Source organism: Phocoena phocoena, chromosome 14, assembly GCF_963924675.1.
Source record: "Phocoena phocoena chromosome 14, mPhoPho1.1, whole genome shotgun sequence".
Lineage (NCBI taxonomy): Eukaryota > Metazoa > Chordata > Mammalia > Artiodactyla > Phocoenidae > Phocoena > Phocoena phocoena.
In genome coordinates, this window is record NC_089232.1 from 43935218 (window position 1) to 43957570 (window position 22353).

At 33.6% G+C, this 22353-nt stretch overlaps 1 protein-coding gene across 1 annotated transcript in view; it reads left to right on the plus strand.

The window, feature by feature from the left end:
- The window catches only part of PNPT1 (polyribonucleotide nucleotidyltransferase 1), a 38597-nt gene extending 16841 nt beyond the window's left edge, over nucleotides 1-21756 (plus strand). Inside the window, exons 13-28 of the mRNA XM_065890748.1 lie at nucleotides 397-499; nucleotides 4754-4824; nucleotides 6575-6611; nucleotides 8503-8569; nucleotides 8655-8744; nucleotides 9930-9983; nucleotides 14277-14383; nucleotides 14836-14907; nucleotides 14998-15061; nucleotides 15464-15547; nucleotides 15894-15977; nucleotides 16925-17031; nucleotides 17120-17175; nucleotides 18222-18300; nucleotides 20181-20228; nucleotides 21382-21756. Coding sequence (XP_065746820.1) covers nucleotides 397-499; nucleotides 4754-4824; nucleotides 6575-6611; nucleotides 8503-8569; nucleotides 8655-8744; nucleotides 9930-9983; nucleotides 14277-14383; nucleotides 14836-14907; nucleotides 14998-15061; nucleotides 15464-15547; nucleotides 15894-15977; nucleotides 16925-17031; nucleotides 17120-17175; nucleotides 18222-18300; nucleotides 20181-20228; nucleotides 21382-21540 — 1282 coding nt within the window. The 3' untranslated portion in view covers nucleotides 21541-21756. The remainder of the gene's footprint in view (nucleotides 1-396; nucleotides 500-4753; nucleotides 4825-6574; nucleotides 6612-8502; nucleotides 8570-8654; nucleotides 8745-9929; nucleotides 9984-14276; nucleotides 14384-14835; nucleotides 14908-14997; nucleotides 15062-15463; nucleotides 15548-15893; nucleotides 15978-16924; nucleotides 17032-17119; nucleotides 17176-18221; nucleotides 18301-20180; nucleotides 20229-21381) is intronic.
- The last annotated feature ends 597 nt before the right edge of the window (nucleotides 21757-22353 follow it).

Below are 22353 nucleotides of genomic sequence, written 5' to 3' on the forward strand. Positions count from 1 at the left end.
TGCTCAAAGCAAGAGACTTTTTTTTTTCAAGTAACAGGAAAGAATTATATAATGTTTATTTTATAAATGGATACCTGTTGAAGAGTGTGTGCATTGGGTAGATGTGTTCATCTCTCTGTGGGCCTCGTATAGAGCATTGCTTCACAGCTGTGACTGCATGTTAGAATTACCTGCAGAGCTTTTTAACAATATAAGTGTATGGGTCACAACCCTTGAAATTCTGATTCAGTGGGACTTAAGATGGGGCCCAGGTATCTATATTATTTTTTTAAAGTTCTACAGGCAGTTATGACATGCAATTCAAGTTGAGAACTTCCTGGTAGGATTCAAAAGATAATGTGTGATTTTTCTGACTTCCAACACCGCTTTTCTTAATTATTTCCTTTATTACTGTAGGTGTGATGGTCGAGATTTGACTTCACTTAGGAATATAAGTTGTGAGGTAGATATGTTTAAAATTCTTCATGGATCATCATTATTTCAAAGGGGACAAACACAGGTAATATATGTAAAAAGCTACTATTATTTGCCAATACAGGATTGCTTAATTAGTTCTAATAGAAGTACATTATGTAGGTTTTTAGCATATGGAATATATTATCTATTCAGAGTACTTTGATTTTTAAAAAATGTTTAACAGTCAAGATAATGAACATATCAGTCGTCCCCTAGAGTTTCCTCATGCCGCTCTATAGTCTCTTCTTCCTGCTCCCCTCCCTTTCCTTAGGCAACTACTGATCTGCTTTTGTCCCTGTAAATTAGTTTGCATTTTCTAGAATTATCAGGTATTTTTATTACATTTTTCTTTTAATCTTAAGTACACAAAATTAAGTCACTCATACTCCTCAGTTTATGACATATTGGCATTGTTGGTCTATGGCCAGGCCCTCACTTTTTTTCTCCATTTAGCCTGAACCTTAGTCCTATTCTTTTCCTTTACCTATTCCCTTATATTTAACATATATGTGTATGCATTGTTTCATGTATGGTATTATGCTTTATTTTAATTATGTTAATCACTAAGTTTGCCCATCTAATGGGTACAAAGTGGTGTGTCATTGCTGTCATTTGTGTTTCCTGATGAGGAATGAACATCTCTAGCCAATTAACATGATAACTGTATAAACCATACCCTGGGGGGCTGCATACCTCCAGGGCACTCTTTTCACAAAGATAGTGTCCCTAGAGTTGAGCAGAGTGGTAGCCCTAGTTAAGGTTTGCTCTTTTGTGAATTATCTGCTCATATCCTTTGACCAATTTTTTTTTTCTTTCTTTAATATGGTTTACTGTCTTTTTCCTGCTGGTTTTTTTTTTTTTTTTTTTTTTCCTGTACGTGGGCCTCTCACTGTTGTGGCCTCTCCCGTTGCGGAGCACAGGCTCCGGACGCGCAGGCTCAGCAGCCATGGCTCACGGGCCCAGCCGCTCCGCGGCATGTGGGATCTTCCCGGACTGGGGCACGAACCCGTGTCCCCTGCATCGGCAGGCAGACTCTCAACCACTGCGCCACCAGGGAAGCCCTTCCTGCTGTTTTTCACTGAGTTCTTATGTGTTTTAAATATTAATCCTTTTCAGTAAACATAATTTGTATGTATCATCTCCCTCTTTGCCATATGTCTTTTAACTTTGCTGTGGTAGCCTACTATAAGCATACCTTGGAGAGACTACAAGTTCAGTTCCAAACCACTGCAATAAAGTGAATATCACAATAAAGCAAATCACACAAATTTTTTGATTTCCCAGTGCATATAAAATTTATGTTTTATACTATACTGTAGTCTATTAAGTGGGCAATAACATTACATCTAAGAAAACAATGGACAAACCTTAATTTAAAAATACTTTATTGCTAAAAAATGCTAACCATCATCTGAACCTTCAGCAAGTCATAATCTTTTTGCTGGTGAGGTTTTGAAAATTTCGAGAATTATCACGATGTGACACAAAGACACAAAATGAGCAAATGCTGTTGGAAAAACGGTGCTGATAGACCTGCTTGACACAAGGTTGCCACAAACCTTCAATTTGTAAAAAAGGCATTATCTGCAAATAATTAAAAAGTTAAACACAATAAAGTGAAGTGCAGTAAAATGAGATATGCCTGTATATGTCTACAGTGAACCCAAAATCTTTACTTTTGAGGTCTTCTTAAAGAAATCCTCCCTTACCCCAAAGTCACAAAATTATGCACCTACTTCTTCTATTAACTTTCTAGTTTTAGCTATTAAATTTAGACTATTAATCTATCTTGGAGTTTATTCCTATACAAGGTATTAAGTAGAACTCTCCAGAGTGAGCCAATTTTGCAACACTGTTTACTAAAAGTTCATTTTTTTCCCATTGATTTGTAATGTTACCTTATCATATTCAAAGTTTATAAGTACATGTTTGAACTATACTCTCTTCCATTGTTCTGTGAGTTAACCTGGGCCAGTGTCAGACTAATTATTATAGTTTTGGGATATATTTTAAAATCTGAGGGGCAAATCCCTTTTTATTCTTCCTTCTCTTCCCACCCCAAATTGTCTTAGCTCTTCTGTTACATTTGTTCTTTCATTTAAAATTTAGTATCACATCAAGTTCTGAAAAAAATCTTTCTATCCAATACGATTTAGATTGGTTTTGCACTAAATTTACGGAATGAGTAAAACATGATATTTTTACAATTTCAATCACAGTCTTTACAATAAATATAGTCTACTGCTCCTTTGATTTGGGTTTTCTTTTATGACTTTTAATAAAAATTTTAAAAAATAACTATTAAATTTTGTATACTTGTTAGCCCTTCTGACAATGTCTTTTAACTAGAGTGTTTAGTCCATTAATGTTCAATTTAATTTTTTGAGTTTAGTCTGTCATTTTATTATTTTTGTTTAGCCCCTCTGTGTTTTGTTTTTCTATTCTTTCTGCCTTTTTAGATTAATTGAATATTTTTTAGATCTCCATTTGAATTTGTTTGCTTTTTAGCTATACCTCTGTGTTATTTTACACTGGTTACTACAGAGAATACAGTATACATTCTTTTCACAGTCTGTTTACAGTTAATTTTTTTCACTTCACACAAAATGAGTAAAGTTTGCAACCACTTAGGTCCATTTGACCCTCCTTCCATCCTTTATACTGTAGTTGTCTTATGAGTTACATCTACATGTGTTGTAACTCCACAAGGCAACATTATAACTTTTATTTTAAACAGTTACATACTTAAAGAAGAGGGAAAAGATAGTCTTTTATATTGACCCACATATTTACCATTTCTGATGCTTTTTTATTTCTTCCTGAATATCTAAGTTTCCATTTAGTATTATTTTGCTTCAATCTGACAGGACTTCATTTAGTATTGTCCTATGGATGTTCTGATAACAAATTCTTATTTTTCATTTATCTGAAAATGTCTTTATCTTTTTACAAAGAATCTTTTGCCAGAATATAGATTCTGGGTTGATGCTTTCTTCTTTCAGAACTTAAAGAAATGGTCTACAGTTTTTTGTTCTCCATTTTTTTTCTGATGAGAAATCAGGGCTCATTCAAATCATTGTTCCCTGTATGGTATTTTTTGTTTTCAACTGGGTGCTTTCAAGATTTTCTGTCTTTGGTTTCAGCAGTATGACTATGAAAAGTGTGGTTTTCTTTTATTTGTCCTACTAAGAGTTTCTTGAGCTTTAAACCTATAAATTTGTATCTTTCATCAAACTTGAGAAATTTCAGCTGTAATTTCTTCAATTTTTTTTTCTATCTTATTCTCTCTTTTCTCTCATTCTGGGGTTGCAAGTACATATATTAGTCCTTTTGATATTGTCCCACAGGTCCTGGAGGCTATGTTCTTTTTTCCCTCCCTCGTTCTGTAGAGTGGGCAGTTTCTTCTAATCCATCTTCATGTTCACTGACTCTTGCCATCTTCTTTCCATTATGATTTATTTTTCAGTTCTAGAATTTCTATTGGTTCTTTTTTATGTCTCTGAATATAATTATGATAGCTATTGAAAATCCTTGTCTGTTAATCCAACATTGAATCAGCTCAGGGTCAGGCTCTATTCATTTTCTTTTCTCTTGAGGATGGGCCCCATTTCCTGTTGTTGTTTTTTTTCTTGTAGGTTGTATCCTGGATGTTGTGAATGATACATTGTAGAGTCTCTGGATTATGTTATGTCCCTACAGTCTTCTTAGATTAACCTTACTTTTTTTCCCCCCAATTTTAAGCAGTTAGTTTTATTGGCTGAACCTTTATTGAGGATTCCTTTAGGGTCAGGTTTTAAAATATTCCTCTTCCTGTCCTCCTCCCCCAGCACTCCCTAGTGCTTTACATATGTAGTCTATGTGATATTAGACTTCTGGATTATTGAGATTTACACATAATATTTATAATGTGTAAGTAATATAATTTCTAATGTTTATGGAATGAATAAATGTTTACTGTACTTTGGCAAGCTTTGAATAGAATGTACTTATTTCTTTAAAAGCTAAGTGGGTTCTTCAAATGTTTTTAGTTTTCATCTTCGTTGTTAGTAAATTAAAGCCTGAGGAATTTTTGGTTTTTTTTAAAAGAAGATGTTGGGGGTAGGAGTTTATTTATTTTTGCTGTGTTGGGTCTTTGTTTCTGTGCGAGGGCTTTCACTAGTTGTGGCAAGCGGGGGCCACTCTTCATCGCAGTGCGCAGGCCTCTCACTATCATAGCCTCTCTTGTTGCGGAGCACAGGCTCCAGACGCACAGGCTCAGTAGTTGTAAGCCTGAGGAATTTTATTTCTTCTTTTTTAGGTGCTATGTACTGTTACATTTGATTCATTAGAATCCAGCATTAAATCAGACCGAATTATAACAGCTATAAAGTAAGTTATGTTTTTGGGTTATGCTGTTACAATATATAATTCATGTGGTATATTATTATTCTTAAAACCTGTATCTCTGTACTTCATTTTTCTATTTACATAATAGTGATTTCAAGGGGTTTTTTGTGCTGTATTTGTCTCCTAACTCATTTGTTAGAACAAGTTTTGGTAAAGCATTTAATTCTTTTTAATATGGGTACATTTAGTTTATTATCTCTAAAACCATTCCTCTGGACAGATTTCCTGGGTAATCTTGAATGGATAGGTTTTTCTGTTGAATATTGTAAACAACAGAGCAAATAAATAATAAGCAAGAATCCCATTTCCCAAAAAGAATCTGGAAGTTGTTAAAAGAAAAAACCTTATCTAATCCCAAAGCACATTTGAATTTGTGTTAAAAAAAAAAATACTTGGTTTTCCTCCACTGTTCTAAAAAGTCAGCAGTAAAATCACGTTGATCAATTTTAAATGATGAGAATCTATATTACAGTCCCCACCAGCATTTATGCATCAGAGTTCTGGAACTCACAGCCACAGATCTTCCTCAGTGCCTAACAGGGTTGCTTCCCTTTCCTTTATTAAGGGTCTCAGAAGACCAAAGGACTCTGCCTCCCTCTTCCTTCTGCCCAACTGATGACGATAATCCCCAGTATCTTCAGGATAGCATCACTAATTGTTTTTCATGTACCTAATAAAAATAACAGCTGTATGTATAAGACTTGTATGTTCATCATAATCATAATTCTTTGTGGTGGGGGAGCTCTTAAACTTTTGTGTTTTAAGTTCCCATCTAGACCAAAACGTGGTTGCCCTATCCTTCTTCATTTTGACTCCTTCTAGGAGGCAACACAGCTTCATAAGAGTGTGCACTGGGTTTGGCCAGCATACCTCTCTGTGTTCTAGTCCTAAGTCTATAAGGGCATACCCATCACTGAACCACGCTGGTCTTTGGTTTCCTCATCTTATAAAGTGCAGGTACTGGGCTAATGATCCCTCGCCTCCTCTCTAGCCCCTAAACTATGATTCCTTTAGTCTTCTGAAGGTGTCTGGTTTTAAAATTTCTTTCCCCAAGGCTGTAATTTATGGTTGTGCAGATTCAGCCCTAGCCCAGGACTTTCTAAATCCTCTGTACCAGAGGTGCCTTTTGTAATCCCACTCAAAGGGGACACTGTTTGTGCCAAGAACCTGTATGTGCTTGTCTTTTCCTCAGTTAAAAATAAATCTGGTTTCCTGCTTCCAGAAATTTTGTTCCTTCTCATGCTTATTCTCCCCATTATTCTAGATTCAGTCATAATAGTTCTCTTTTCAAACCCTGAAAAAAATCTTTGCTTGTCAGATCTCCTGATTGCTCTCAGCTATATCATTTCAGTTATTGATCTTCATTTCACATGTTTGACTGGGAGGAAGATCATAACTCTGAGATTTAAGTAATGTGTTTATATTTAGGATTCTCACTATGTATTAATGCTTTAAAATACATCTGTTGTCTTAGTATTCAAATCTGGATATCTAAGTGCTTTATTTTAAGCAAAATTGTTTTCTTAAATCTGTGTAGGATTCATTCAGAAGCCCCAGAAAAAAATACTGTTTCTGACATTCATCCTTCTAATTCTTCTGGTATTCAATTTCAGACCAACTCTCCTTAATAACCAATTGTTTCTTAAATCTCCCTTACATCTTTTTTAGTTGTTTATTGAATAAACCTGTATCTGTGTGATTTTTTTTTTAATATTATGCTTTTTGTTTGCAGTGGGATAAAAGATAAAAATTTCATGCTTCACTATGAGGTAAGATGAATTTTTCCCCAATATTTTATTATGAAAGATTTCCAGAATACAGCAAAGTTGAAAGAATTTTACAGTAGATATCAGTATATCTACTACCTAGGTTCTACCATTAACATTTTACTATGCTAGTTTTATCATGTCTATCACTGTTACTTTATTGCTTACAGAAGGGATTTAGAGAGACAGGTAGTACCTTTCCAACCAACAGCTTTCTGTCTGAGTCATACATAAAAGTTAAAGTATAGTAGAGAGTACTGTATTGGTCAAGAAAGAGTTGTAACTGTTCACATGTGTTTCAGACAAGTGGGGCTTTTCAAATACCTCAACTGACAAATCACCATCTCCCTTTAGTTCATTTAAATGTTCATATTTTTACTCATTTAATTAGTAGTAAAAGAACTGAGGTATTTAATGTTAAACTACTTTATATGAAATCATTACATATAATTGAGTTTGGGATTGACTTTATTCAAAAGTAATCCTAAGGGACCAGATACAACACAACCATATAGCACTTCAGTTTTAGTAGTTGAAGCATACATGCTGGGAGGCTAGTGTAACATAGCAGGTCTTTTGAGTGGCCATTGTTGATTGCCCAGAATCCCAACATCTCAGTTTTGTTGAATCTGCTATAGTTAATAGAGAACATTTCATGTAAAAAAAATATCCATAAACCTGGAGATTCTCACAGGTTTTAAGTCCCAATATCCTGTTTTGGATATAAACATGCTACAGAAGCCACAGAGGAATAGTAATTGATAAGGCACATCCTTTGTCAAGAGCTGAAGAGCACATGGCAATCTTTAAAAAAGGGCACCTGTGAAAAATGCAGCTCTAGCTGATTATTAGGGAAAGAGGTGAGGGCGGGGGCAGGAGAAAGATATGGGCTGTTATTGCTGTATTGTCCCATTTTTTAAAAACCTTTTTATCATAAAATACAGATACTGAAAACCATATAAAACAAAGGATGACTTAATGGGTTTTTATAAGGCAGACACCCTTGTAACCACCACCCAAGTCACAGTATAGAATGTTGCCAGTCACCCCAGAAGCTCCTCCATGTTTTTCATCCCAGTCTTAATACCCTTCTTCCCCTGAAAATAACTACTCTCCTAAGTTTTATAGTAATCACTTCCTTGGATTTTTATTGCACATCCCTAGGAACTATAGTGTAGTCTGGTCCATTTTTTTAAAATTTGGTATCTCTTTGTGTCTTTTAATCTATAGGTCTCTCCCCTATCACATTCTTTTCTTTATAGTCTCCCTGTTGAGGCCGCAGAGCCATCTGACCTGTAGTGCTCCCCACAGTCTGGGTGCTGCTGATTGCACTCATGGTGCAGTTCAGCACGTTCCTCTCTGTTTCTGTCTCCTGCAAATTGACTGCTAGATCCAGAGGCTGTATCAGATTCATGTTCCATCTCTCCTTTTTAAAAACATTCCAGATTTTATGGGAAATTTCTCAATTTTTTAAATGACTGCAACTAGTTCACATTCTTTTAAGACGATATATTGATCAAATAAAATGGTTTGCAACCCCTGGCTAAGGTAAAACCCTTATTGAAAAAGATCTGTTTCCTCAATGTGCATTTTTTAAAAATACGTACATTTCTTGTATTACAAAAGCAAAGTATTTTGCTATTGTTAGCAATTTAAACATAGAAATTTGTGGTGTAAATCCCCATAACCATCCATTTCCCACCGCAGGTCACATAAACACTAGAAATAGCTACTTTGAGCAATTTGGTATATGTTTTAGATGTCCAGACATTTTCTGTGTGTATATAAATGTACTTTTTTTTTTATTAACAAAAATGAGATTCTACTGTTTTGTAACTTATTATATATATGGGATATCTTTCCATGTCATTTGTACGTGGTTTTTGTTTTTAAGTTTCCTCCCTACGCAACTAATGAAATTGGCAAAGTCACTGGTGTAAATAGAAGAGAACTTGGGCACGGTAAGTACAAATCTGTATATGTACATGGTATTCTTACAGAGACTTAGCATATTTTTTTTGCTTATTATTTTCTATTCTGATTTAGGTGCGCTTGCTGAGAGAGCTTTGTATCCTGTTATTCCTAAAGATTTTCCTTTCACCATAAGAGTCACATCTGAAGTACTAGAGTCAAATGGTATGGTTTTGAAATATATTTTTCCTAGTCAAAAAGAACAGACTCGCTGTTATAGTTTTAGCTTTTCATAAATAATGTTACATTACATTTATTACTACAGTACCCAACCAACTGCAAGAGAAAAATGTGTTTAATCATATACTTATCTGAATCTCTGTTCTTCACTAATGAGCTCTTTTGAAAACAATATAATATAAAACAAATATTTCTCTTTATGTGTCTTTTACAATAGATCCAGTTTGGGTTATTTGTTTTATTTTTATAAACAAGCCAGAGAGCAAGGCCAGCTTGGAGAGAGGAAGGGAAAAATATATAGTGAGCCATTAAGCAGGGAATACCTGTCATATATCACAGATATAAGTAGATATCATAGAGAGAGACTGGGCTAAAAGGTCAAATTTATTTTTTGCTTCAAAGGAAATTCTTTTTTTTTTTTTTCTGGCAGGGCTGTGTGGCTTGTGGGATTTTAGTTCCCCAACCAGGGATTGATCCCTGGCCCTTGGCAGTGAGACAGCACAGAGTCCTAATCTCTGGAATGCCAGGGAATTCCCAAAAAGTCAAATTTAAATTAAAAATCAGTCCACAGATCAAGGAAAGGTGATATAATCATTAAAGGCAGAAAGAGCGTGTGGTCCTCAAACATGTAGCAGACATAGATCAGATGTTCATAGATACTTCTAAAAAAACACCAAAGGTCAGAATTTAAACTAGAGACTTTCTGTTCTCTACTGGGTGTGACTAGGCTATAGCTTATGGTCCAGTGAGAGAGCTACAGCCCTGTATCTTTAACTGCCTTCTGATGAAGCAACAGAAGAGGCATGCTGTTTTTTCTGGTAGGTTTCTTAGAATCAGAATCTCTAGCACTGCTGTCCAGTAGAACTTTCTGTAGTGACAGAAATTCTCCCTCTCTGTGCTGTCCAGCTGAGGGACTGAATTTATTTCAAATAATTTAAATTTAGTGGCCACATGTTGCTAATGGCTATCATATTGGACTGTGCAGCTCTGCAGTTTGTGGTTTAGGAAAGGTTGCCTTAAATACTTTAAGAAGGAAGGAAAGAATATTGAATATTTAAATTATAAATTTAAATTATAAATGAGTATTTGTAAATAACCAGTAGTAGCAATATTCTACATTTAACAAAAATCAGTATTAAAGCAAGTATTTTTATTTCTTTCTTTGTATAGGATCATCTTCTATGGCATCTGCATGTGGTGGAAGTTTAGCTTTAATGGATGCAGGTAAAAGAGTTATGACTCAAAACTACCAAAGCTTATTTATATACATATACTTGATTAGTATAAAATATAGGAGTTTTTTAAATTGAATTTTAGTAAGACTTGAAGAAGTCAGATTACAGATTACCAAACCTGGCCAGAAGGAAAATAGTTACACAGTACAGCTTCAACTATACAGGTATCTGCTGGAATTCTTATTCTTGGCTAAAAGCAATACACTGAAATTATTTACTTGGTGACCCCGCAGGCTTTCTGAGAGCTCTGCAATTGATTCCATTCACTAAGGAAGTTTGGATTAGCAAGCAGGAGTATTAGGACCCATAAAGGAAAGTAACTATGTAGTCTTTCAGTTGATTTATGCAAGCCCTGAAAAGAACAATGCCACTCACAGAAGAGTACACAGAACTTCAGGATAAGAAGGAAGACTGCAAGTGATTCAGTATAATCTCTGGATCTGAAACACCAAAAGGGAAAGAGGCAACATGTTAAGAGACTCTGAAAACAGTATCTGCCAGTCACCAATGATACTATTCAAGAAGAGAAAAGGAAACTAAAGACACTCAAGAGGCCACACAAAGAGTTCCCTATAAGTTCGTACATTTACAGTACAGAAAAACAGAAGGATAGAAAGGATAACATAACCAAGGATGAAATGAAAGAATGGTATAAATGTATAATACCATTTCTAAAAAGATTAAAACTTAAGCCAAAGCAAAAAAGCTAAAGCCAATTAAAGGCACTTTTCTAGTTGTGTTCAGTGGAAGGAAAACATAATCTGATATTTAAGGTAGCTGGTAAAATACCATTTCTATTTTCACCTTCATGCATTCATTCAACAAATCTTTATTGTATGCTACCTCTGTGCCAAGCACTGATCTAAGCTCTTGGGACACAGTGGTAAACAAAACAAAGTTCCCGTCCTCATGGAGGTTGCATTCATCACTCTTATAATCTCATATTGGAAAACACAGAACAAATCCTGAAAAAGGTGAACTGAAAGATTAAATCAAAGATCATAAGAGAGTCTTTAACTGCTTTAAATGAATTCAGATCGTTAGGTCTAGACAAAAACCCATCCTAAGTAATGATGAGAACTTCATCATAAGATAACTGAACCAATTTGGCAGTACTGGAGAAATCATGGAGATTAGTATACCAATGACACAAAGAATTCTTACTTTGAAAAATAAGAAATGTATTTTCTGTAAAGTATAACCCAGTGAACTTGACAGTGACCATTGGCAAGACTCTTAAATGGTAAAAGAACAGTGTATAAGTATTTTAAGAAAGGAACCAGAAGAGACTCATTTAAAATAAGTCACGCCATAGTAAACTCATTTTCTGTTTTTGAAAATATTACTAGGTTTAGAGTAGAGAGGGAGGGTGCTGCTTGTGCAGTGTGTCTAGAGTTCACCTTGGCAGTTAATGACCTTGGCAGTAAATGATGCAGAAATTGAGAACGGGTAATAAGTATACCATTTATAACTGGTTGAAGGATGAGCAGCCAGGACTGGATAATCTGATGGGTAGGTTGGAGAGGGGTCTCAAGTAGAATACTTGAAGCTGCTCCATCCTAAACCCTGTCCCCTTCAATGTTTTTTGTTATTGACTTAGACTAAGGACACTGGCCTTCCAATAAAAAGGATACTGATAAAAAGGAGTATGTGACTGATATGTTAAATGACAGTTTTTAATCTCTAAAAAAAAATGTTGACAAGATAAAAAAATATGGCGCCAAATAGAAAAAAAATTTGACGAGAATAAATGTCAAATTCTGTGAGAAGAGCCAACAAATGGTATTTGATTCAAACACGAGTGCTTGCCATGTCCTACATCAGACACTGTCTATGCTCCAGGGATACAAATGGTACCCAGTTTTTAAAAAATTTACAGGAACAAAAACAAAGATAAAGATACTAACATATCAAAGAGATAATACAAATATGTACAATATGGATGAAGAACTAGGTTGAACATAATTGGCTTCATAGAGACAGCGACAGTTCATCTGGGTTTAAAGGTTGAGTGGTTGTTGACCAGGCATATTATCAGCAGGGCCCGTATTTCATGTGAAAGGAACAACATACGCAAAGTTATAAAACAGTATAGTGTGTTCCTGAAATGTATTTGAAAGAAGTGATGATGTAATAAACTGGGACCAGATTTCAAAGATCAGTATGACATTAAGGAGTTTGAACTTTTAAAGCTAGTATCTCCCAACTCAGTATTCCATAAAATAGAGTACAACAGGATGTTGATTATTGTATACTATGGGAAAAAAATGTGTTCTAAAGTAGGTTTGCACAGGGTTAAGCAAGTGTGTTTAATATGGTTTAAATAAACTTAAATATGTTAACGTGAATATTGAATCTCTAGGAGCGGGATATGTACTATTTCCCAAACTTTTTTGACCACAGAACTTAAATAAAAAATTCCTGGAAGCAGGTAATAGGGAATTTGAAGGATTTTATGGAGAAGAGCGGCATGATGCGAATCTGCTTTTTTTCTTTTGGGGGTAGTTTTTCCTAGCTTACATGAGAGCCCTAGGGGATGTGGTGGGAGAGAACAGGAGCTGGGGTGCGGGTGGGGTTACTAAAATCTAAAACACTGGACAGGGAAACTGTTGCCAGGGCAAGAAATAATGTGGACTTGGAATAAAGGAGTCGAAATGGATATTTCAGAATCTAGGACAATTTTTTTTTTAACTTAGAGGATAAACTAATCAGATCTTTGTGACTTGATAGTGTATAGGAAATGAGGAAAGACGTGTTGATTCTAGTATGAGTGTCTTATTGCTTTCAACCAAGACAGGGAATGCAGGAGAGAAGGGATTTATTGGGGGTGATTAAATTTTGAATATAATTGTATATATATATTTAAGATGTGTTGGGGACATTTAGCTGGAGATGTCCAATAGGCAGATGGGCTATACAGATCCAGGGTTTAGAAAAGAGAACTAGGCAGAAGGGATAGATTTGTAAGTCATCGTTGTAGGTGACAGTTAAAACTGGGCATATGTGAGATTGCTTAGAGAATATGAAATGAGGTCTCTGTCACACTCCTTTATACCACCAAATAAGTTCCAAGTGATCAAAACTTTAAACTTTTTTTTTTAATTAAACAAGGAAGATTTTATGAAAATCTTGAACAGAGAAAACCTTTCTAGGGAATTCCCCCGAAGTCCAGTGGTTAGGACTCAGTGCTTTCAGTACAGTGGCCTGGGGTTCAATCCCTGGTCAGGAAGCTAAGATCCCACAAGCCACGGGGCACAGCCAGAAAAAAAAAAACAAACTTTCTAAGCAAAATCCAGGAACCATGATTGCATATAAAATCCTCTACAGGAAAAAAAAAATTACAATAAAGTCAACAAACTAGAAAATAATATTTTACATTACATTTTGTATTTATATTTACCATAATATTCTATATATTTAACAAAGATCTGTCCATATTAAAAGAGCTCTTACAAATCAATAAGAAAAAGACTAACAACCACGTAAAAAAATGGTTGAAGGCCATGAATAGGCAGTTCACAGAAAAAGAAATAAATGGTTTTAAAACATGAAAAAAAGTTCAACTTCACTCAAACAGAAATCAAGTTAAAAACAATAAGCTGCCATCTTTATCATTCAGATGGCAAAGGTCAAAAGATTTGACAAAAATTAACAAGAATATAGAATAGCAGGTACTCTCATATACTGCTGGTAAAAGTATAAAACGCTACACATTGTGGAAGACAGTTTGACACTATAACAAATGTAAATTCACACACCCTTTGACTCAGTAACCCCACTTCTATTGTATAGCTTATAAACACATACAGGGAGTACTCTGCAGCCATTCAAAAGAATAAGGTAAAGAAAAGAAAAGATTACACTCACATTTTTACTCCCTCAGTATAATTTTCTGGGAGGATATACAAAAAATCTAATAGTGTCTGTCATGGGAAGGTGGACTAAAGGGCTCAGGCTGGAACCATTTAACAAATACATGATTACTTTTCAAAAAAAAAATAATAAGGCACCAAAAGCAAAGGACAAAGAAACGGATTACTTTAAGAGTTAAGTTTGCTATTATTAGAGAGGTTTTTGTTGAGAACAAAATTAGAATTATGTTAAGGAGCTTTTATTATATGTTAAAGAGGAAAGGAGATAGTCATATGATTTATTAAGACCTGTACTCTAACTTAGTTTTGGTAACTGTCAATTTAGAACACCATCCAATGTCAAAAGAAGATGAAAAACCTATGTTAGGCTGATGTACACACTGCACACAAGTTCTCTTTCTCAATTATAGGAGTTCCAATTTCATCTGCTGTCGCAGGTGTGGCAATAGGATTGGTCACCAAAAACAATCCTGACAAGGGTGAAATAGAAGATTATCGTTTGCTGACAGATATTCTGGCAAGTATATTCACATTTTCAGATATTTAATGGTGAAGATTATACACACTTTACAAGTATAGTGTGCTTAGAAGAATGCTAGTGCTGGAGAAATAGAAGTCCTTGTTCTTACTTTCCTCTTCTGCATATTTGCCTTGGATTTTATAGAATGTGAGTTAAAAATATTACAGAATAAGTGTCCATAACGGCTCACTTTAGGATGATCATAAATTAATCCTTATGCATTTATGGGGAGGAACATGATCTGAAAATAGAGTGATTTTCTAATGAAATATTTATAACTTAAAAAGCCACAAATTGAAAGCAGTAGTTAATATACAGGTATTTTTTTGTGTATAATCCTAAAGGACATGGTTTACTTATAAAGCTATTTTTAAAAATTCCTCTACAGTGACTATGGGTGAATTTCACTTTTGTTTAAAATTATATCATAATTTGTTAAATTCTTTAAGGGGATTGAAGATTACCATGGTGACATGGATTTCAAGATAGCCGGCACTACTAAGGGAATAACTGCATTACAGGTATTTTAAAACCCATTTTGTTTCATTTAAAAATATTTAAATAAGGTCAGAAATCAATATTTACATAAATTTTCGGCTTTTCCATATTAGGCTGACATTAAATTACCTGGAATACCAATAAAAATTGTAATGGAGGCCATTCAGCAAGCCTCAGGTAAGCCAAGCCAGTGTGCCTGATTCTCCTTTTATCATTGTCTTTGTGTTAATGGGAACTATAATTCCCATTAGGCTTATTATTAAAAATAGGCTTATTATAAAATACTGCTTTAGAAAATGAAATTTAATGTAACAACCTAGATCAAGAAGTATTAAGTTACTGGGTACATGACTAATCATCAATGTGGAAAACCAGTGAAAATTCAGTTTTTACAAATGGACTCCCCGAGATAGGATTGGAGAAGGGAATACAAGTAGAATTGTTAAGGTAATTAGGATGTAAAGAACTTTGATTATTAAGCTAAAGAGTTTGGATCCTACTTCATAAATCTAATACTGCTATATCTGATCACATTTATTTTATACAGTTATAATTTTATTATGTTTTTATCTCTTCAAGTGGCAAAGAAGGAGATATTACAGATTATGAACAAAACTATTTCAAAACCTCGAGCATCTAGAAAAGAAAATGGACCTGTTGTAGGTAATACATTAAAATTACTGATTTCATGATAAGGTAAACATATGAAAGTACATTGGTATTTAAAATTTTTTTAAAATCCATACACAAAACAAAAAAGTCAAATGCTTTTATAGTTAAAATACTTTAAATTTGAGGGGATATTCTTAGATGTTAGAATTGTTTTTAGTCACATAGCAAATTGTTTTTCTATATTTCATGCTGAAATATTTTTACATGTGTCTAGACCAAGTCTTGAGTGACCAGTACATGTTTTAGGTTCATATATATATATATGTGTGTATATATATATATATATATATATATATATATTTAAATAATTTATATTTTTGTCTGTACTACATTTCAGAAACTGTTCAGGTTCCATTATCAAAACGAGCAAAATTTATTGGACCAGGTGGATATCATTTAAAAAAACTTCAGGCTGAAACAGGTAAGAGTTGTATGACGTTTGGGATTTTTTATTTAATGCTAGGTCAGGTAAGTTTGCCATTTCACCTCTATTGTGTTTCTCAAAAAATATGTTTGAGAAATGAGAGACAGATATAACATTGACATCTCAATGAGATGAAAAAAGGATGTAATGCTGACATGTCTTTACTGTAAGTTTTCTGTGTATGCCTCATAATAAATTAGCAAACGATCATCTTTATATTCAAGAAGACTGACTTAGAATTCATCAGTTTTTCTTCAACATTTTAAAATCAAACATTTAGAAAAATTACTTTTTCACTTTAGAGGAGTTTTGCTTTAATTTTTCTCATTATGAGTTCTGCTATTTTTCACTTAGTCTTATTTATTTAGACTCTTTTATTTAAAGGGTATGTGTAGAAGTAGTATGCTTTACAATTTGTTTTTTTCTGGAATCAATCTTTGGGTTACATAGTACTTACCAGATTTGAGGTTACTGAAGGAGAGCGAGAAGTAGAGTCCACCTTGGGCAGTTCTCAAGATTGAGAAACGGACATGATTTTGTCCCTCATCCATCTGTTCACCACTCTAAAGAGTAAGAGGGAGAAAGAAGAAAAGGTGAGGAAAGGGTTCTAGTATAGTTTCTTCTCATAATTAAGAGTGCAAAACCAAACTCTCCAAAATAAGAACTTATATGCTTTCTCCCACCAGATTGTGGGCTCCAAGAAAGTAGGGACATTAGCTCACTGTTGTATCCCCAGGGCCTAGCACAGTGTTGGATACATAGCAGGTGTGCAGTGTGTATTTGTTGGTAAATGAATCCCTTCATTTCTAAAGCAGTGATTAAGCATAGCACAACCCTGCCCAGCTACTTCCAGGTCATTCCCCTGCTCTCACATCTACTTTTACGACTATTCTCCAATGGAATGAGCAAGTTAACTTTAATATATAAAATTATTTTTTTTAAAGGAGTAACAATTAGTCAGGTGGACGAAGAAACATTTTCTGTATTTGCACCAACACCCAGTGCCATGCATGAAGCAAGAGACTTCATTACCGAAATCTGCAAAGATGATGTAAGAATAGATCTTTTAATAGTCAGTTTTTTTCTACTTTTTGTTGCTGTTCTCTTTATGAATCTTACGGCTTATTTTGCACTTACAGCAAGAGCAGCAATTAGAATTTGGAGCAGTATATACCGCCACAATAACTGAAATCAGGTAATATCAACTAAAATGCTGTGCTGGTTTTTATAAGATTTATATTACAAGCTCATGTTAACTTCACATTTGCATTATTTACTTTGAAATTGTAAGATGTTTAGATTATATGTCAATTACCATATAATCATTATTTATTTTTAACATAAAATTTATTTTCTGCACCAGTTTGTAGATTTTCACTAACATGGTTCTGTGATTATAATTATACTAATATATTCTTCTAACTGAATTGTGTTCTTTAACCAAATTTCCCACCATTTTAATCTTCCCAATAAACAGTAAACAAGCCCCAAATAGACTTAGCAATATTTCCTTTTTCTTTTTTTTTTGGTAGTTTCTTGTTTGTCTGTTTTAAAGATAGTACTATTTAAGGCCTAAGTAGTGAATTTTTTTTTAAATGCCAGTTTCAACCTCAAATCATTTTTTCAGCAGCTAAAAAGATTGCATTTTCTGAGTCAGAAAATTCCCTTTTTAAGAAAAAAAAATTATCAGATGTAGCATGCATGTTCAGAACTATTTGAAATAAATTATAAAAGGCAATGGGATAATTTGTTTAATATCACAGGTGAAAAGTAAGAAATGAGATGGTTTATTTTAGTAGATTAAAGAAAAAAAGGAAGATAAATTTTTTAATGAAATAAGTATGCCATTTTATGTAACCCCCTTCCTTAAATCACTTCTTAATAGGTTGATGATAATTCTACACTTATTTTAAAATATTTAATGTCATTTCAAAACTTTTTGGAAAATATTATGAAGAGAAATATAAAAGAATATATATTTCAAAAGCTTTAACCAGCATATTTTTTCCTTTATCTTTTCTCTGTCCTTTGATCTATAAGTATTTAAATATAAAGTGTATTTTCAATTGGAAAAATAAGTATCCCTCTTAGATACTTTTTATAGTTACAAAAACATGTACTGGAGAGGGGTTTTTCTGTGTTTTTTTACTTTGTTCTCCTATGAAAACATAATCACAGTTTAATTATCAGTAGATAATAGAGTTACTTATTGCTCTAACCAGGCTTATTTCCTTTTCATAGAGACACTGGAGTAATGGTTAAACTATATCCAAATATGACTGCAGTACTACTTCATAACACACAACTTGATCAACGAAAGGTAAAAACAAGAAAGGCATAGTTGATTATTTTAAAAACTGCCTTAAAATAACCATAGTGAAATTACCTAGGTTGATGAGGATTGTACATCTTGTCTACTACTAGCCTAAATACAAAAACAAAACCAAAAAGACAGAGATACTGCTGTTTTACACTGTTTACCAGATAATACTTCTCTTTCCATGATGGAATAAAAACATTCTTGAGTGTTTTAAGGTAGAATAGCCTCTAGAGTTAACACATAGCAGTGAGAAAAAATATCTAGTTACAGCCCTGTTTTCCCAATTTTCCTGACCAGTCAATCATGGAAAGATAATTCTTAGGATGTTCTTAGTCTTTGTTGTAGTCTATACATTTGGAAGACCATTATGAAACCAATATGAAACCATTCAAGAATACTATGGGGGCAGAGAAAGAATACGTCTGTTTTACCAAATATTATAAAGTAATACAGGATAAAACAGTATTACTGGCCCAGAAATAAACAACAGAAAATAGAGACCAGAAATAAACCGAGTTATATACATGAGTATAATACATACTAGAAGTTGCATTTTTAGTCAGTGAAGAAACAAAGATTATTCAATAAATCATATTGGCACAGCTAGTTATAAAACAGGATCTTTCCTCTTTTTATACCAAAATCCCATTTGGATCAAGGAGCTAAATATAAAAAAAACTTTTCTTTTTAAGGCAGTGAGGGCAGAAGAAGAAAATCTGGGCATCAGGAGGGGTGAGGGTTGAGGAAGGACACTAGAAGAAAATATGCATATTTAATAATCTTGGGACTGGGAAAATCTTTTTCAGCATGATATCAAAGCCAAAAATATAAGTAAAGTGATAAAATTTGACCCCATGATATTTTTAAATTATGGCAAAACTACAGTAAGTTTGAAAGACCAGCAGCAACTTAGGGGAAAAACTGCTTATATGACAGAGGCTTCATATACAAAGGGCTTGTGTAGGTCAGTAAGAAAGATGAATATCAATAGGAAAATGAACAAAGAACATGGAAAAACTTGTTTTTTTTTTAAGCTAACCAAGATATTCAGTATCAACAGCAATTTTTTAAAATGCAAATAAAGCCAAGTTACCATTTTTCAACTTTTCAGATAGTTGAAAATTCCCAATGTGCATAAATAAGAGTGTAGAGAAAAAATGGACACTGTCATACACTGTTGATAGGAATGTAAAGTGGGGCAAACTTTTTGGAGAGTGTTTAGTAAATATACAATTACCTTTGGACCTAGAAGTTCCACCACAAAGTTCCTCTCATACTTTGTTCTGAGAGTATAGACTATATGAATATATAATCACTGCACCACTGCAGTTTATTTTCCCTCAACTTTGTATTTTGAAACTTTTTAAACCTACAGAAAAGTTTAAAAAATAATAGACCGAACACCCATACACCTTTCACCTAGATTCACTGATTATTAACATTTGCAACACTGGAATTTAAAATAAATTAAATGACCATCTTTAGGGGATTGGTTAAACAAATAATTTAATTTGAATATTCAATTATAATGCTTCATTTATTAATATGAAAAGATCTCAACATATTATTGAATAAAAATCTATATATTATAAAACAACAAGCTCAGTAAGGTCCATTTTTATAAATGCAAGACACACACTAAATAGCTATTTGAAGGGATACTCATTGGAGTGTTACCATTAGTTATCTACAAGCAGAGGGGTTTTGGATGATTTTTACTATCATCTGAACACTTCTGTATTATTTTAAATCTTTATAATTAACAGATTTTATAATCAGAAAAACCAATAAAGCTGTTTTCCACTTGGAAAAAAATGTGTACTACCATGGTAGTAGGTAATTATGCATGACAACTAATAGATTAATACGTTCTCTTTCAGATTAAACATCCCACTGCTTTAGGCTTAGAAGTTGGCCAAGAAATTCAGGTACTTGTATTCAACCTTTTAGCCTTAAAGTTGTAAATTATACTTGAAGTTTCAATTATTTGTTTCATCAAATAAGCTGAAAGAATCAAATCAACATCTGTGATTTATATTATTTATATGCTGTGCTTCTTTTTTAACTTTAGGGTTGCTTAAAACAGACTCATTAGGGATTTAGATACAATTCTTTCCCTCAAGGAGCTTACGGGTTAGTTAGGACAGTAGTCCCCTTTAGACCTTTTAAAAATACATGAGCCAGTCAGGGATGGCTATGCAGAGTATTAGGTTTAAGGTATTTGAGGAGTTGAGACTTTAATTGCTTCTATACTGCTTGAGGCTAAAAGTTCTTGAGTTTGATGAAAGCCATGATGTCAGTTCTAGAATTCTGATAACAAAATCGACCTTTTTTTTTTTTTAAACCTTTTTAATAGTCCTGTATGAGTAGATGAAAGAAGTGGTTGACAGTCTGGTTTTTTTTCGGCTGCACCACATTGTGTTCCAGTTGTTCCTGATACCCATGACCTGAGTAACTAAGACTTCTGGTTTATTCCCTATCTGTAGTCCCATTGTTCAAGTAGCCTCTAGAGAAAGATAAGAACTAAAACATAATCTCTCTGTATAAGATAGTTTTTAAGTCCCTTCTGATGTAAAAAGACAACCACATTTCCCCCTGACTTTCAATGTCTCTGTTCAAGCCAAATAACCTCCAGTGTGATAGATGGTCCTTTGAGTGTTAACAGTGAGTGACCTAAGCATAATCTTATATAGTTTGTAGCATACTTAGGCTCAGGAAGCCCTTATCTAGGTTCACAGACCATGGCTTTCACTGTTCTTCCAGTATAGGCACCTGGTCCGGAAAGAATAAGGCACAGATAAGTCTAACAGAAGACTATAATTGGGCAACTAAATCCCCCGTCTCTTCTTTTTTTATAATCACTACTTAACCAAATTATATTTATTAGCATATACGTCCAGTTAGCACTGAGCCATGATTTCAGTGAACAAGTGAAAATATTAAGCATTGCTTTATTTAGACCATGTAAGTTTAAATTAACATTTCAGGGAAAACCCCGAACGAACTTTTTGGCCAACCCAATAATTTGGGCATCAGTCAATGTGCTGTAACTTTTAAAGTATATTTGTTTTTTTAACACAGGTGAAATACTTTGGACGTGATCCAGCTGATGGAAGGATGAGGCTTTCTCGGAAAGTGCTCCAGTCTCCAGCTACAACTGTTGTCAAAACTTTAAGTGACAGAAGCAGTATTGTAATGGGAGAATCTATTCCACAGTCATCATTTAATTCTTCCCGGTGACTTTTTTTTTTTTTTTTAAGAATTCTAGAGTGATATTCTGTATAGCAAAATTTCAGTAGTATCTTCTAATGTGTAGATTTATATATAATATAAATGTATTCTAATGATTTATATTAAAATGCTCACTTTACGTGTTCCATTTTTTAATTCCAAATTACCTATATTACTCTTACTTACATTATAAATCAATACATATTTATTACTAAAAGTAAGTCATTTTTATGTCTTAGAAAAGACTACCCTTTAAATCTTGTACTTTTGAAATATCTGAAAAATTTAGAAATAATGGGTCACATTTGCTGCTATGATGGATTTCTTCCTACATATTTTTCTTCCTCCTATACAGTAGTGACAGTTTACTCTTAGCCATCTTATGGTTTACCTCTGCATAATAGCTTTACTTACCCACAACTGTTTCACAAACTGAAACTTACCATATTCAAAACCAGTGCCTATTTCTTTAGTACAGTTACCAGATATAGTAAGGAGCTGAGGGAGCTAATTTGATCTAATTTTAATGATATACCACCTTTCAAATTGGTCACAAAACCATAAACATAGTGGAGTAAATGTTATAAATGGGATCCTGTTGAGAATGAGGTAATACATTTTTCAAATTTAGAAAATACAGAAAAATAATTTACTCATCATATAGAACTAGGTCATTTTGTGTGTGTATGTTGCTAATGTATGGATGTTCTTGGTGGAAGGGATGGAGGAATCATGATTTTCAGTTAATAAGTAAATGTTTGAAACAGCCGTGTTTAGAGGCTATTGATATAATTATTAGTAATAGCTGTAAGATGATGTTTA